Here is a 15,221-nt window from a genome sequence, read left to right on the forward strand (position 1 = left end):
TTATGTCAGCCATGTCAGCATCATCGTTCCATCTTTAATAACAACACTATCACGTCAAAATATGAATTTGTACAATACTTTGTGAATACTTGTATCATTCTCTAAGCTTCAGGTGTACTTTGTGCATATTGAAAACTAGCAAATGTGAGCATGATAGCACAATGAGGTAAAGAGTTAGCATCACTGTGAGCATGCTGCCATGCTGGTTCTCAAAACATCATTTACAGCAGCAGCTGCCAACATCCTGTAGACTTAGTCTTGACTCAACAACTCAACATATCACTACTTCTTCCAGCACTGCTATAATCCTGTAGGACTGTATTGACTGTATATAAAGTTGGACGACATGACTGCTCCCAAAAGTAAAGCCATTTAAACCCCGCCTCCTTCGTGTGACATGTACCACAGTAAAAAAGTTAGAAAAAGTTTATTACACAATGATAAACTTTTCTCCAAGATAGTTTTTCTCGGTGTAGTTCTGATCACATTGATGTATGGTCAAGTTATTTAAAGATATAAAAACAATGTCATATGTCATGATTGGCAGCGGCGACCTCGCTAACTTGACTCCACCCCCTGGTCGCTATTTGGCACATTGGCTCCGGATGCACAAGATGGCAGGAATCTTATCCAGGATATTTTGACTTCACCTCTGGATAATGGGGGGAAGTGGAGAGTTTTTTAATGCAGAGCGGTGGAGAGTCGCATTCTTCGTTATATATAGTCAGTATGTCAGTGCTGGAGACTTCCTCTGTTTCTGGTTCCCTTGTGACAACTCTGTCTCTCTTCCTTTCACTTGTTTTATCTCAGACGTGTCTCTGTGTGTCATCCTTTGACCTCTCTCAGCACGTAGGCCGACAATATCTCCCTTTATCCTAACTTCAATCAATTCAATTGGTTTGTGGAGCACATCGCTCGTTTCACTTTCTAAGGCATTGCTATACGACCAATTTCAACATCTGCCGTGGGTGTTGCATGGCCGGCAGAGTGATTAACAGTCTGAGCATGTGTGGGAGTGTGTTTGTGTACAAGCGGCAGATAAGAGGAGCAGTAGAACAGAGAGCATCAAACCTCAACTTTCACCGCCCTTACTAGACCTTAAACATCCCAGCATTCTTCTTTTTGAATTAAAAAGCATGACATTTAATTTCTTTGTTTATGTACTTCGTCAAAACGCTTTTTTCTTTCCTCCGCGCTCGTTAAACAAGATGTCATTATTACATTACTGTGGCTCTGGCTGCAACCGAAACATTGAAACAATCCGTGTATCAGTGGTCTGCAAAACTACCAGTCTAATTATTATATCTGTTTCTTTTTTAATGAAGAACATGTAAGTGTAACTGTGCTTCATTTGCAACACATTTCTGCTAAACATATTAAACTGATTTTATCTACAGGCACAGGAAACTACTTTCACACACACACAAATAGAGGAGGATGTTGAGCACAAGCAAACATATGCGATATTCTCAACACCCTTAAATGGCTTACATAATAGATGTTTATAGTTTTTGCTGATAAATGTGCTATGTGTTTATTTGATGGAGGGGGCATCCTACACTAGGCAGACCCTGGGAAGATAACCACCGCGAACCAGAATCCTTTGCAAGGTCCGCTGTGGAAAATCTGGATCCTGGGGTCAAAACGTGAAAGGTCATGTGGGATGGGAGCCCCGTTTCCTCTCTGGACTATATGGCAGAGTCGACTCTCACATTAGTTCCCCATCGGTTCTCAGGACACTGCCAGAGCTGCAGCTCGAGTGGGACGCTCTGAGGAGAGAGGGCCCCATATGTGTAGGGGACCCTTGAGAGAGGTGGCCCTCAGATTATAGCGACATATAACAAGCTGTGAGAAGAACAGATGGCACAGATTTCCAGCGTTTCGTAACTCTGTTCTATTTTGAACCGAGACAATATGTTCCGTGTGGTTTTATTAACACTGTTGGTGGATAACGACTCAAGCACACAGAGTTTTTACTGGATGTCTTTTTTTTGTCTGCGCATTTGACACTGTTTTTCGAAAGAATGTTATTGAATAGATTAAAAAAACACATGAACCCACATCTTTCCCAACCCTTCAACTGAAAGCAGCAACACAAACTGTGGCTCTGATGCTGCAGGACGCCTGGTTCCCATATGTGTGTTTTTCCTCTAGGTACAACAGGAAGGACGACGAAAAAATAACTGATGTGACGTCGCCTTCCTCCCTTTTTTTCTACACGTGTGTCTGGAGGGGTCACGACTCCGGTCAGCCTCATGCAGAGTTTATGAGGTCCAGGGAGCTCTGGTTCCTCTGAGGAGCAGTAAAGAAGCTATAAAGATGTTAACAGATATCCCCGTCCCTTGGCTCAAACTGCCTGCTCACAGGAATAAGCAAAAACATGTGGAACCAAGAATAAACCTTGGGATTAGATTTGACCATCATTTATTTCCTCTACTGAACAAAGCAGTTATTTAAATCAGTTAATTTATGCTTTGGCTCAAATGAAAACGGTGAACTGTAGACCATCCGTTTATATAAATTCTAATGACAACATATGCTCACAATGTGAACATGCTGATGGGTAGCAGATGTAGTATTAACATCGGTGTTGTGCATCACCATGGTAACACTAGCACAAAAAAAACTAATAACAGCTGAGCCGATGTATTTACAAAATCAAATTAGATCTTGATCCGATGGTGTTGAAATGAATTCTCACAATAAATGATAACTGAGTAAAAAAAAATCTTGAGTTAAAAAATGTGGACTCCTCTTCTGGGAATCACATGTCAGATTTGTACGTGTGTGTGTGTGTGTGTGTGTGTGTGTGTGTGTGTGTGATATTATCATGGCCTTCCACATTCACACATTCTTTCACATATATATTGTCACACTCACACATGTACATACTTTAGTTAAGTATGTACATATTTGACACATGTTAAAGTACTTTACACTCATGAGTGTTAAGAATGTGAGAGTGAAAACATCAGCGTGTGAAAAGAGAATGTATGGATGGGAGTCCTATACAAAGTCAACAACATACTTTTTCACCCAATATAATAAAATAGAGCATTGGCAGTTGGAGCACAGCTCAGTACAGGGCTGTTCAATATTTCTGGAAAGATTTAAAGTTTCAGCTGTCAGTCGGGATATGAGAGACACTTTCAAATGTGATGTGAAATGTTTGAAAAACAGTTTCTCCCTGGGAATCTTTCAATTGGACATTTTCCATGATGAACATCATTGGATTCATTTGTATTATTTAATACTTTTCAAAATATCTTACAGTAACATTGATCATTGTTAAAGTGGAATATTCGGACCCTAGCCCTGCAGACTGTGGTCAGTTGCATCCGCTTTGCTTTATTTATCTTTGAGATGTGTCTGGAGTCCACCTGTGGATCTGTATAGAGATACACTCTGTGTATGGTCCCACAATTCACAAGACAACAAAAATCCCCGAAAATATAGATTTATTTTGACTTCTTAAAATTAACAAGTGAAGACGAAGTTTGATTCAACAAAACGGAACAGCATCAGTCCATCTTGTAAATGATACCATCACACGTGCAGTGATTCCAGCAAATCTATGCTGTGGGCTGAATTACAATAAATAAAAGCACCATGCACTCGTGACTGTAGAAGCTGCAGCACAAAAAGCCAGTTATAGTTAAAGACACAAACACAGAGAAATGTTCTCAATCTGCCATCTGTGAACTAAAAGACTTGTAAATAGTTGTGGGTGTATGTTTTTTCCAGGTTTCGGTCCTTCCATATAAACCGCCTGCCACAGCTCGCTTCTATTTGCAATGCAAATGTACTTGGCTGTTTTCTGTGGAAATATTAACGATGTAGGCAGAAAAACTGATGATGGAAATATTTATGAAAAACTTCCCTGTCTATTCTCGCTTGCAAAATGCCAATCTACACTGCATAATGTTACAGAGTGTTTGTCAGTCTGCTTGAGACGGCAGTGTGGGAATGAGGGTTTCTCCTGAGGCCAACGCTGGTGTCTCAGCTGCGTGTGCTGTACAGGTCGTCATCCTCAGGGCTGGATTGGCCGAAGTCCATCAGAGAAGGGTCTGGCTTGAAACCAGAGCCCCCTGGAGGGCAACAAGCAAAATGCAACAGAGGATTACAACATGTTTAACTTTATGGGGATGGAGCTGATCCCCTTACTGAGAGTGACAATAAATGCATTAGTAAATCAATTTAAGATTAAAGAATTACTTTATTATTATTTAAATCTATCAAATTATAGCATGGATTACACTTAAAATAAACCATAAAACTATAACCTGTGTTATAAACTGCCTATAATACAGGGACTTTGAGCTGCTTTATATCATTTGCATGCAGAAATCATTATACAAACAGTTTATCAGCCTTAGAGCACTTTAAATCTCATATCTATTCTCACAACCAACCTGCCTTCTCTGAATACTAATACATTAATTCTATGAACTAAATCATTTATAAATCGATAAACACATTCTGGTCTTCCAGTAGTTTTATTATTTACCAGGTACAAAGCATAAATATTTATCAATAGATTTGGATACTGATTAAACTTGCAATTCACATTCTGTATGGAGGAAATGAGCTGCAACATGCAACAGGGAGTTTATTTAGATTAGCCAGTGTATTGTAACAGGGGTTAAACATCCTACAAAACAAAGGATGTGTTTGTTTGGCTGAAAGATGAGATGTAAGAGTTCAACTGCTTTTCGAATGGACTTGTGTACCTGCCCACTGATAACCTCATTATCAAACAAGGGCTCATTATAAAGTCTGGATAACTAGAACTTGTTCACAGTACCTTTGCTTGGTTCTGCTGCAGGATGTTCAGGAGGAGGGGGGGTCTCCTCCACAGCAGCAGCTGCAAACTGGTCGGCTACCTCTGGTTGAGCTGCGGACTCAGGCTCAGCTGATTCAATGACTGGCCCTGTGGAGATGTCAAAATACAGCCGGGGGTCAGCAGCAGGGTCATTCACTGAACTGATGTGTTTATATAGATATTGTGACTTCAGACTAAAATATCAAGTTTAAGTATCTAAATTATTTAAATGCAGTTTACAAAGTTAACAACTCAGATTTAACAACAAATGATAGCATTCAATTGTTTGGCCCTCAAAATGAGTGACAGAAGCCTTGAACCTTTTTGACATAAAATGTATTTTATTTCATCTTTTTTTTTTTGGAGCTTTCAATTTATCTACTTAGACCGTGTGCCACGTATGTTTGATTCTCTCTTTCGGCTTGATGAGACGTGTGCATCATCACTTTCAAGAGTGTTGATCTATATCTTGATTCCATGAAATACTTGTGGTAAAGGCTTTTTAAAAGATTGCATTCCAGACAATGGCTGAAGACCTCAGCGATGGAAGCCATATTGAAGCAGAGTACAGCAGTGTCTTTCGTTCACAATAATGAACCACACGTGTTGGAGGAAGAGAGGGAAGATTTTGACATGATTAACAATGACCACCAAATGTTTTGGCTATCAAATTTTTTGTTTTCTTTGTCATATCTGCTTCAAACCCAGTGGAATAAAGGTTTTTATCGGTCAGCTCTTCATGAAACTGTCTGATTTTGGGTGGTTGTTATTAATCAATACCACGTCTGTAGCAACAGTGATTTTCAGGAAGAATAATTTTGGCATCATCACTGCTATTTGACACTGTAAGGCAGAATACCTGCTGGCTCATCTGAGGCCTGAAGAACAGGTGGTTCCTCAGTGGAAGGATCAGCCTCCATCTCAGCAGACTGGACAGGGGCAGCTTCTACCCTCTCTGGTTCTACGCTCGCCGTGGACTCGTCTGGGCTTGCTTCATCTGAGACATCCTCTGGTGCTTGTTTTGTGTCTGATGGTTCTTTGCTTTCAACAGGGACGAGAAGTTCTTCAGAGGAAGGATCAACCTTGCCCTCGGCAGACTGGACTGGGACAGCCTCTCCCGTCTCTGGCTCTATGCTCCCCGTGGACTCAGCTAGGCTTGCTTCATTTGAGACCTCATCTGGGGCTTGTTTTGTATTTGATGGCGCTTCGTTTTCAACAGAGGCAGGTAGTTCCTCGGAGAGAGGAGCGGCTTCAGTTTCTGCCGGCACTAAATGTACCACAGCATCTGGACAGGAGAGGAAACACAGCCCATCATCAGTGGAAGCCCTCGTGTGACTTGTGTGTGAAACAGAGATGGAGACAGAAACACAAGCACACAGATCAATATCTACAATACCTGTGTTTGTCTCTGTCGGGGCCTGGTCGGGGGAGATCTCTGTTAGTGTTAAAGATGATGCCTCTTTTGTTATGACAGCAGCGATGGGTTCATCAGAGGAAGGAACCGACTCTGCTGATTCCACCTCTGTTTCTGGTATCGTAGCACTTTGGGATGAGCTGATGTCTGTGTCGGTGCTGACCTCCAAAGCTTCGACCACTGCAGTCTCTGGACTGGACACTGTGGCAGACTGACACCATGCACAACACAGTACAGACTTTATTTTCAAAATTAAAAAACCTCTCAGGGACTTTGTAGAACACAATGTTCAAAAACAAAGTACGGGGAAAGAAAATGGAATATCATTTACTGAGAAACAGAAGGGATTTTTTAAAAGCAAATTATGCAAATGGTTAACAACTCAGTGGGAAGAGTTTCCGTTAAATGGGTTGAGCTGATGCTTAGTTTTAGTCACACACAGTACAACAGCTTAACAATAGTTTATATTTTAATACAGCGGGTGAATCCATACATGACAATGAAAATACATCTGTTGAATATGATAGTTCACCTCTGGCTGTGAAGCACTGATGTCTTTGGCGACAGGCTCCTGAGGCTTTGGGGTGAGCAGTGAAGACACAGCAGAACTGCTCCACTGCCCTGCAGCGTAAACCTTCCTACCCGTCACCTTGGGAGTGAAAAACAAAATTACAGCATTAAGCTCTGAAAATAATGAGGTTTGTATCTGGAACTGATACTTAACAAAATGTCAGAATTTAAAAAAGCAGATACCTTAATCACAGCCACTGCTTGGCCTGGGTAACACACTGACACTCCAGCGCTCATCAAGCCCAGTGGAACAGCCACCCTCTTGAAACGAGAGCCTGAAATGAAGTTTTTACATAGAGGACAGGCAATCAATCGAACTTGACACTGATTAGATAATGAAGGACGACTTCATCCAAGGCTGCTGCATTCACAATGGTCAAATACACACACCACACACAGCTCAATTGCATCTTAATAAGACCCTTTTCAGAATCCAATCATGAGTTGAATGCCAGCTGAACATTTCCAAGCTTTAGTAACAGCTGTCTATGTTTTGAATGGAAACTTAATTTAATGACATTACTGTTTTAAACTAAATTTACTGACAGAGAGGGGAAGACCAATAAGTGCCTATAGAAAACTGAAATGAAAACTTTGCTCCTGATGTGTTGCACTTAATTCTTTGCTTTATCAGTAAGTTCAGTAACAAACTTTGGTCTGTGAATGCTGATCACCAGTGATGAACCAGTGATGAACCAGTGATGAACCAGTGATGAATCAGTGATGAACCAGTGATGAACCAGTGATGAACCAGTGATGAACCAGTGATGAACCAGTGACGGCTGACTCATATGAATCGGTTAAATGCACATCAAACAGACCTGTCCGATGTGACCTGCATTATGAAACCGGTTTTATTACATTCGCAGAGGAAGTTATATTTTTCTCTTGTATATTTGTTTGTCTGATAATTAGCAGCATTACACAACAACTACTAAATGGATTACCATGTGTTTGTACAATTTGGTAGTGCTTCATTCAATTTAAGGAGACTGGTTGGGCTCTACTGAAAGCTGCTTTAGTATCATACAAACTTAATGAGTAATTCATAACTGTATGAGGTGGCAAGGCATCATCAAAATAGGGCTTTATAGAACAGGACATTATTTTGTTTAAGCATCTGTTTGGAGGAGTCTGTATGAGCTGTCATAAAGACTATAGACTTTACAAATAGTAAATTTACTATGTACAGAAGTTACACTTCCAAATGTCATATAAGCTATAGCAGCAATGAGCCGTCCTTCATGCTACTATGATATGATAATTATATTGCAAAGGACTTGTGGCAGTTCCTTTTAGTCTTTAATTAATTCAAATACATCACTGAAACATATAAATACTGCATACTGACAATTTGTATATCTGATGGTGTTAATTCTTACAAAACTATTTATTATTCCTCTTTCTACCGTGGAACCAAGGGAATTATTAGTGGATGTCAAGGAGAATAAACAAATGTCTTTGATCATTAAAGATGTTCTGCATAGGGGTGGGCGTCAGAACTTTGATACTTTGAGCATCAACCAAATTGTGTATGTAGCTCTGAGAATAGAAGGATTTGTAGGATTTATTTGTCTTTCTCAATTTTACTTAAGTCTAATTTTGTTTGCTGTAGCAACTTAGGAAACAGAAAAGGTAACTAATAAAACTGACATCTCATATTCGAAGAAGTACTGAAAATATAAACAACAGCAAGGTTTTTTTCAAACTGTTTTGTTAGTGAGTAAAAATAATTGTTCCCAGCAGGTCTAAAGTGTTTGTGATGTAGTGACAGGCTGTCAGTTTACCTTTCCGTGCCAAGAACATGCCAAGGAGGCCAGCCATAGTGATGGTGCCAAATCTGGGTAGAAAACCTGGGGGAGGGTCTTTCAGGTAATAGAATACATCTGGGAAACAGGCGACACTGTTACATTCAGTTTGTGAGACAATTAATGTTGGGCAATCAAACAATATCAATAAGTATTGCAATACAATACAAATATAACAAATTTCATCATCCATCTATATAATGATTATACATTGTACAAGCACAGTGAGGAGGTATAACATATTATCCATCCATCTCAGATTTTTCGTAGGTTTTTCCTGATTTGTCAAGTGGTAATCAGGCTCTGCTCATAAAGACGAGTTCAAAACCACAACCTTCACTCAGGAGCAGATACAGTGTTTAAACTAAAAGGAAATAATAGTGTGACATTTATAATGATGATTATCAATGTCGACTGATAGGACCAACAAAAAAGACATTAGGGCACGAAAAACTTTAGTACAAATACGCAAAAACTAATTTCACAAACTTGACAATGTTAATATTAAATGTTTTGTTAGGAAGCCCAGGTGTAAGGATCTGAGTTTCATGGGGGGAGAAAAGCTTGGCTATAAGTGAAACCTTGAGGGGACTGAAGCGACCTACTGTTGGCTCACCTTGTCCTGAATGATATAGATTAACACTTTGTCTTTTCACAGACACACAGGAACCCTGCAGGAAACAAAAAAAACATAATGTCAAGAAAACTTCCATTTCGACAACACAGACACATCTGAGTCAGTGTGGAGTGCCCCCCCCCCCCTCGTCTTCCACATTATCAAACTGTCAAATCTCCTCTCAGAAAAACGTACAGCAGCTATTTCCTGTCTGACTCCTCAACTTTCCTTTTTGCAAAATCAGAACTGCACAGAGTACAGGCGTCACATAGGATTTTGCTCGCCAACCGCAAACAAGAGGAACAAAAACATGTGCCGTAAATCTAACATGAAGGTGCACAAGACCGCTTAGATACTTTTGAGATGTTGTTCTATTCATGCAACACTTATTCATGTTGTTAAAAGGGATGATCTGTTTGTGTTATCTACTAGACAGAACGTGAGAGTATGAATTACTTCTATCAAGTGTTGTCGGTTATCTTCAAGAAATTCTCGAAATATATTTAGATACACAGCCAACTATAAATACCTTTACAGCCAGGGCAAATGGCAGTATGCTCTCTCTGGCTGCCGTTAACCCACTCTCGATAACGCCCGGGCTCTCAGGAACATACTGAACCTCAGCGGACTGTGACAGCGGGGTGTAGATATTCAGCTGGGGACAGAGGCAGAGTTACAGAGTCAGCATGTTGTAAGATGCAACAGTTCAGTGACTGGCAACAGGCACTATCGCAACTAATCTCCTGACGGTGTCCTTCGGCCATTACCTTTTCTCGAGTGACCAGACCATCAGCGGGGGCTTCACTCACAGTGTACACACGGATGGAGGCTATTCCCAGCACCGCCGGGACGGCCACCATCACCACCTACATCACACAATAGCAATACACACCTGAGTTTAGTATCTATCAACTCTTAGGAACATACACTAACTCACAAACAGGGGGCTCCTGTGTCAGAGGAGGGAGAAGAATATAACCTGTGTTAGCAGAAGTAACAAAACCACAATATGAGAGAGTATATTGTGAACAGTGAGAGAAAATTAGTGTTTATGCAATGTTGCCACTCATTCAATATGTTGTTATATAATAACATGTTAACTTAATGGATATTCATTATTGATCATTGACATGGAGGCTACATGTGGCGTTAGGTTCACCTTGAGCTTCTACCACTGGATTTGTGTACCGTTGGGTATTTAAAATAATGTAGTGTCAATATAAGTTTAACTATACCTATAAGTATATGTAGCATTAGTGGAGTATCATTTACTATACATTGGACTTAGAACAGTGCGAGTACATATATTAAATCAACTTATCAGCACAGACATGGAAATATGTATCAGTGCTGTTAGCATAAATGATTAGCATCAATACAGTGTGTTGAATGGGAACTGTCTAACTTGCAGCTAAACTAAGCTAACCTCCACTGTAACGTCGCAGGCACATTATTGACACTCTCTCGTTTATCTACCGAGAGAAATGCTTATATCCATGAGCTGTCACACAACCTTATTTTACTGTCAAGCTAATGGAGGGAAAGCTGCACACACGCAGCAGCACAGCAGCCCTGCGCAGTTAGCTCGGACTCTCTGAACGAGGCTAACACACTGGACGCTCAGTTAGCAAAGCGGTGCTCATGTAGCCTCAAAGCCCGGGCAGCGACAGTCAGCGCAGCTCTACATTCACGGCCCCGGAGCAGGTAACGCTACACATTCACTGACAATATACACGACAAAGTGTAGCATGCAGAACTTTGCAGAGGAAAAGTCAAGCATTTATTCACCTTGGCCGCCATGACAGCGCTCCTCCTTCTTCTTTGGGCTCTGGTGACCAGCTTCACTGCTCGGTGTCCAAACCACGGTCACATACCGCCACCTACCGGCCTGAGGAGGCAGCTGCACCGGTTTCGTGCTGAGCTGAACACTACGTTCACAAGCTCTCAGTACACCGTAGGTGACGACTGTTGTTGAATGAATACATCTATATCTATATATTTATATATAAATTATCGCATCTCCACACGTGAAGCATTTATTAAGAAAACACATTGGATTTTTAGAGGTAAGGAAAATACCCAGGGACCTCCGACCTGAACGGGCTCCAAAAGCTCCATGTTCATTGCAAGTCTGATTGGTTTGGTATAATCTGACATACAGAAATGTTCTTATGGATATAGTACCACTTAATCTGATATTATCAAGGCAATGTGTTGTTGAGGGTGCTGTGTTAATATAAAGCGTGTTTTGATCCTGATTGAAGGTCAAACAGATTAACACAAACTAACCCAAAAACCACATTAAGTATTGTTCGTAGCACAGAGCCCTGTTTGTTGTTGAGTCGGTGGGAACTTGGAAACAATATAACTCACACACACTGCACAGAAAACTGAGGTAAATAGGTGGATGGTCGGAAACTTTTGGCCCAACAAATCATTTTTGAACCAAAACCTCTAAGAGCGAGAGGTTGTAAATAAGCCTCACCTGTGGGATTTACCGGTGTACACATTCAGGCTGCACTTTCCACCCAAACCAGCTATGGATGCCTTGAATATGTAGAGAGGTGTTTCTGTTGTCATAGTGGTTCTTCTTAGCTAGATGCTAATAAAGAGAGCAGGTACCGGTTCAGTTTTCTCAGAGGTATATTTTACACAATATCTGAATAGAACATACTGTACAGGCCCCCGTGTTATGGGGTGACCCCTGCCCTTCATTTGAATTCTGCTACTTTGTCTCCTTCAATAAAAACAATGCAATGCTCTTTCAGTGAATACAAGAAACTGTACACATAAACAGAACAAAGCGCATAGTGCAGAGGATTCAGTTTATTGAAGTCAAAGTTTAACAACTTAAGTTTACAATCTGTATTTTTTGTAATATATATTCATATATATGAAACCAAAAAAAGGCTACTTTAGGAAGAATAAATGTCATTTTCTTTCTTTTTTTAATATCATCTTTAGTCAGTTTTAATGTACAGAATAACAGTAAGCTAATATTATCCTTGAAAAAGAGCAATATGTTCCTTTTTTAATGTCGCAGTGCAACTTACATCTTACACACCTGTGCAATGTACCATGAGGTGTACACCCCTGAAAGAACACACAGTGGAATCTCCCGTTTCGGCCTGTTTCTGCAGGTCTACACACACAAAGGTCTGGGAGGGATTACACAGTCTGTGCCTACAAATCATAACTCAAATAGCGCCATAATCTACAGTATGTCGCCTGCTCAGCGGAGCAGCGGTTGGCAAAAAAGAAGAAATGAGAATCGGAGGGAGGTCTGCAGACTAAAACTCTATCCTGGCTCCTCTACAGCTGTGTGTGTATAGGATCGCCAGGATTGTCAGTCCATCATTGCCCAAGAGAGGGTTGGGAGGCACAGGGAAAGTGCTTGCATCGTTTAGTTTCCTTTGTGGTACTCTCAAATTAACGGTTGAACAAAAGCACGAGCTATAACTTTGAGGGAGTGTTATATTTCACAACAGTGAGACGGGATGAAAAAAACAGAACCTACAGTCGAAGACCGACAGTAAAAGATGACGAATAAGTACAGATAGTGCTGGATGCAGCAGGTGCTACGCATGTCTCTCAGAGTCTTCGACACTGGGGGGCACCGTTGAGTCCTTGGCCTGATTTTGCAGTTGAAATGATTCATCCACGTTTCACAGACATTACAGACCAATTAATGTAGATGTCTTTGACCGCCCAGTGTCAACCATATGCTAGGAGGGAATGTCAAAAAAAGCTTCTGTTTTTAGAAGCAACTGCACTGTCTACTCTCAGTAAGATTCCTGAAACCTTTGTGGTTGTCTCTCTATGTAAGCCATAGACTTTATATACAGTCTATGATGTAAACCAAAACAGTTAACTGAAGGTTAGATGCTGTGTAGGGTTCTGCATTAGATCGAACAACTGAGCAGCAGCAGTGCCTCCCTCAGTTATTGTACAGTTTGTGTGTCTTCAAACACCATCTAATGAAAAAAAATACTTCAAACCTACGAACATATATTTAAATTCATTCTTCAACAGTACCTTTGCATGTATCATGCGCTACAAGTCTAATTATCTTGCAATCGTGAAAGGAAGATTGGAAAAAAAAAACTAATGACCCACAATAGATTACCCTGTCCAATCAAATCAGTCCCAGGCCTTTTCTCATGCAACACATCACCAGGAGAGGATGATGTAACCCAGTACAAACTGTCAGTCAACTTTCAGTGACTGTGGTTGTTGTTTTTGTTGTTGTTGTTTTTTTGTTGTTTGCCTCCTAGCTGTTCAACTGCTAAACACCCTGCACCTACAGAGTGAAGAGGGGGACACTGCAAAACCTTGGCATAGAATACATCATACTTTACATTATATCTATGACACAAAACGTAAATAGATTTATATATTCTTCTATGTTTAAATATATTTGTAGACTGTACACAAATCTTTAGAAAATGAGACGGCAAATGCTTTTTACCTGATATTTTGAACAGCAATGGTAAAGAGGCCGATGAGACATAGACCCTGTGATGCAGCCAATGAGATATAGAGATGTAGAAAGTGCATTCTTTGTAGTGAGTGACTCCTTTGAAAAGAACTCTCTAGCTCTTGCATTCGCTGTTTACAAAAATAAAAAGAAAGAGAAAAATGAAAAAGAAACAAATAGTTTTGCACCCACGCAAATACATACTCTCCCGTCTTCCCTCCGCTACCTCTAGAAGCATATCACAGTGGTAGTGGAACGCAAACATTTACATTAGTATACACAGCAGTATACACATATACACAAGTCTTTGAGGACTGGAGATAGAGAGAGAGAAGAAACAAAAGAGGGGACGGAAATTAAGAAAAGAGAAGGAGGCGACGGAGAGAAACACAGAGAGAGAGGGAGACAGAATGCCAACTCAATCGTAGAATTGCACTCTATCAGAGGAGCCTCCTTCTGCAGATAAAATTGTGTGTCTTTTTGTAACAGTTCACAGTTTGAAATAGTGTGCATCAAGCCGGGACAGTGTAGCTTCTCAACGCTCGTGACACTCGTTAACATCGGCTAAAACAGACATACCAGCATCGATGGCTACCTTTCACAGTCTTATACCAAAGTCACTAGGTCACTGCCCTTACTTCCACCCAGCCCTGTTCCATCACATCAGCCTGGAGTAACAGTAAGGTCCCAGTAAATGAGTGAGATATGCAGCAAGAGAAAAAATGTAATAAAACAAAACGTTAGAGAGAGAAAGGGGGAGAACTGTTGGCTCTGGGTGCAAAGTTCATCAGTACAAAAGTACAGTGCTGTGGTGAAAAGGATTCTCCTCTGTATTGCTGCTACATAGCTCCCCCTGCCCCCTAAAATCAACCGGAAGAAAATAGCGTAACCAATACAAAGGAACGGACGTGTTTAAAAAGTCTCCTTTTTTTTCCCATTTTGCTCGACAAGCGTGTGGAGTTTATGCTGAGTTCCATAGACAAAGGAAGATTAATGCTTTCTGTTCAGGCATGCAATAGGCACCCTGTGGGGTCCTCAAGATTATCAAAAGTTCATACACGCAGGTCTCAGACTGTTCTCTCTACGATATTTACACATCTTACAATGTGTGTTCCTGTGTGTGTTTGTGTGTGAGTGCGTGTTCAAAGTTGTGATCAGGGGAGAGGGTTTGGGTGAAGTAAAGCTCTGTGGTGTGTGTGTTTGTGTGTGTTTGTATGTGTGTGTTTGTGTGCGTATCAGTTCAGTCTTTGCTTCTCTTCTCTTTCTCACACGTGTGTCTCAATGAAGGAGTGTGTGTGGGTCATAAGCGGTGCGGCCAGCGGGGAGAGCTCGTCCTGGCCGTTGGTGCCGGGGCTGAGCTGGCAGATGTCGGAGTAGAGGTCGCTGTGCCACTGCTTCCACTCTCTGAAGGTCTGGGAGCACAGGCCAGGGTCCTCCAGGAGAGCACAGATCACCGCCAGCTCCGACTCTTTGGCCTGCGGGAGAGCAAAGAGACACCAGGGGGGGATTACTGC

The 15,221-nt window shown here is 41.1% G+C and overlaps 2 protein-coding genes across 2 annotated transcripts in view; both read right to left on the bottom strand.

Annotated features, from left to right (window-relative positions):
• Positions 1 to 3,441: 3,441 nt before the first annotated feature.
• On the bottom strand, positions 3,442 to 11,127 carry apool (apolipoprotein O-like). Its single transcript, XM_062393813.1, has 11 exons — positions 11,019 to 11,127; positions 9,998 to 10,096; positions 9,760 to 9,885; positions 9,231 to 9,285; positions 8,594 to 8,692; positions 6,990 to 7,081; positions 6,769 to 6,885; positions 6,219 to 6,447; positions 5,682 to 6,107; positions 4,805 to 4,930; positions 3,442 to 4,088 (listed from the first exon to the last, which is right to left on the bottom strand). Exons 1-11 carry the CDS (start codon positions 11,028 to 11,030, stop codon positions 4,000 to 4,002), a joined length of 1,470 nt encoding a protein of 489 aa, XP_062249797.1. The 5' UTR covers positions 11,031 to 11,127; the 3' UTR covers positions 3,442 to 3,999.
• A 923-nt stretch (positions 11,128 to 12,050) lies between these two features.
• si:ch211-26b3.4 (connector enhancer of kinase suppressor of ras 2) overlaps positions 12,051 to 15,221 on the bottom strand; it is a 55,016-nt gene continuing 51,845 nt past the window's right edge. The window contains exon 24 of the mRNA XM_062394504.1: positions 12,051 to 15,182. Within this exon, the coding sequence (XP_062250488.1) occupies positions 14,973 to 15,182 (210 nt within the window). The 3' untranslated portion in view covers positions 12,051 to 14,972. The remainder of the gene's footprint in view (positions 15,183 to 15,221) is intronic.

Source organism: Platichthys flesus, chromosome 8 (assembly GCF_949316205.1).
Source record: "Platichthys flesus chromosome 8, fPlaFle2.1, whole genome shotgun sequence".
NCBI lineage: Eukaryota > Metazoa > Chordata > Actinopteri > Pleuronectiformes > Pleuronectidae > Platichthys > Platichthys flesus.

Excerpts from the sequence above, each read along its gene's own strand:
- apool (XM_062393813.1), bottom strand. Across the intron at positions 8,693-9,230 it reads TCTATATCATTCAGGACAAG|ATGTATTCTATTACCTGAAA; the intron begins GTGAGCCAACAG and ends CCTGTTTCCCAG. Across the intron at positions 4,089-4,804 it reads TGCAGCAGAACCAAGCAAAG|GGGGCTCTGGTTTCAAGCCA; the intron begins GTACTGTGAACA and ends GTTGCCCTCCAG.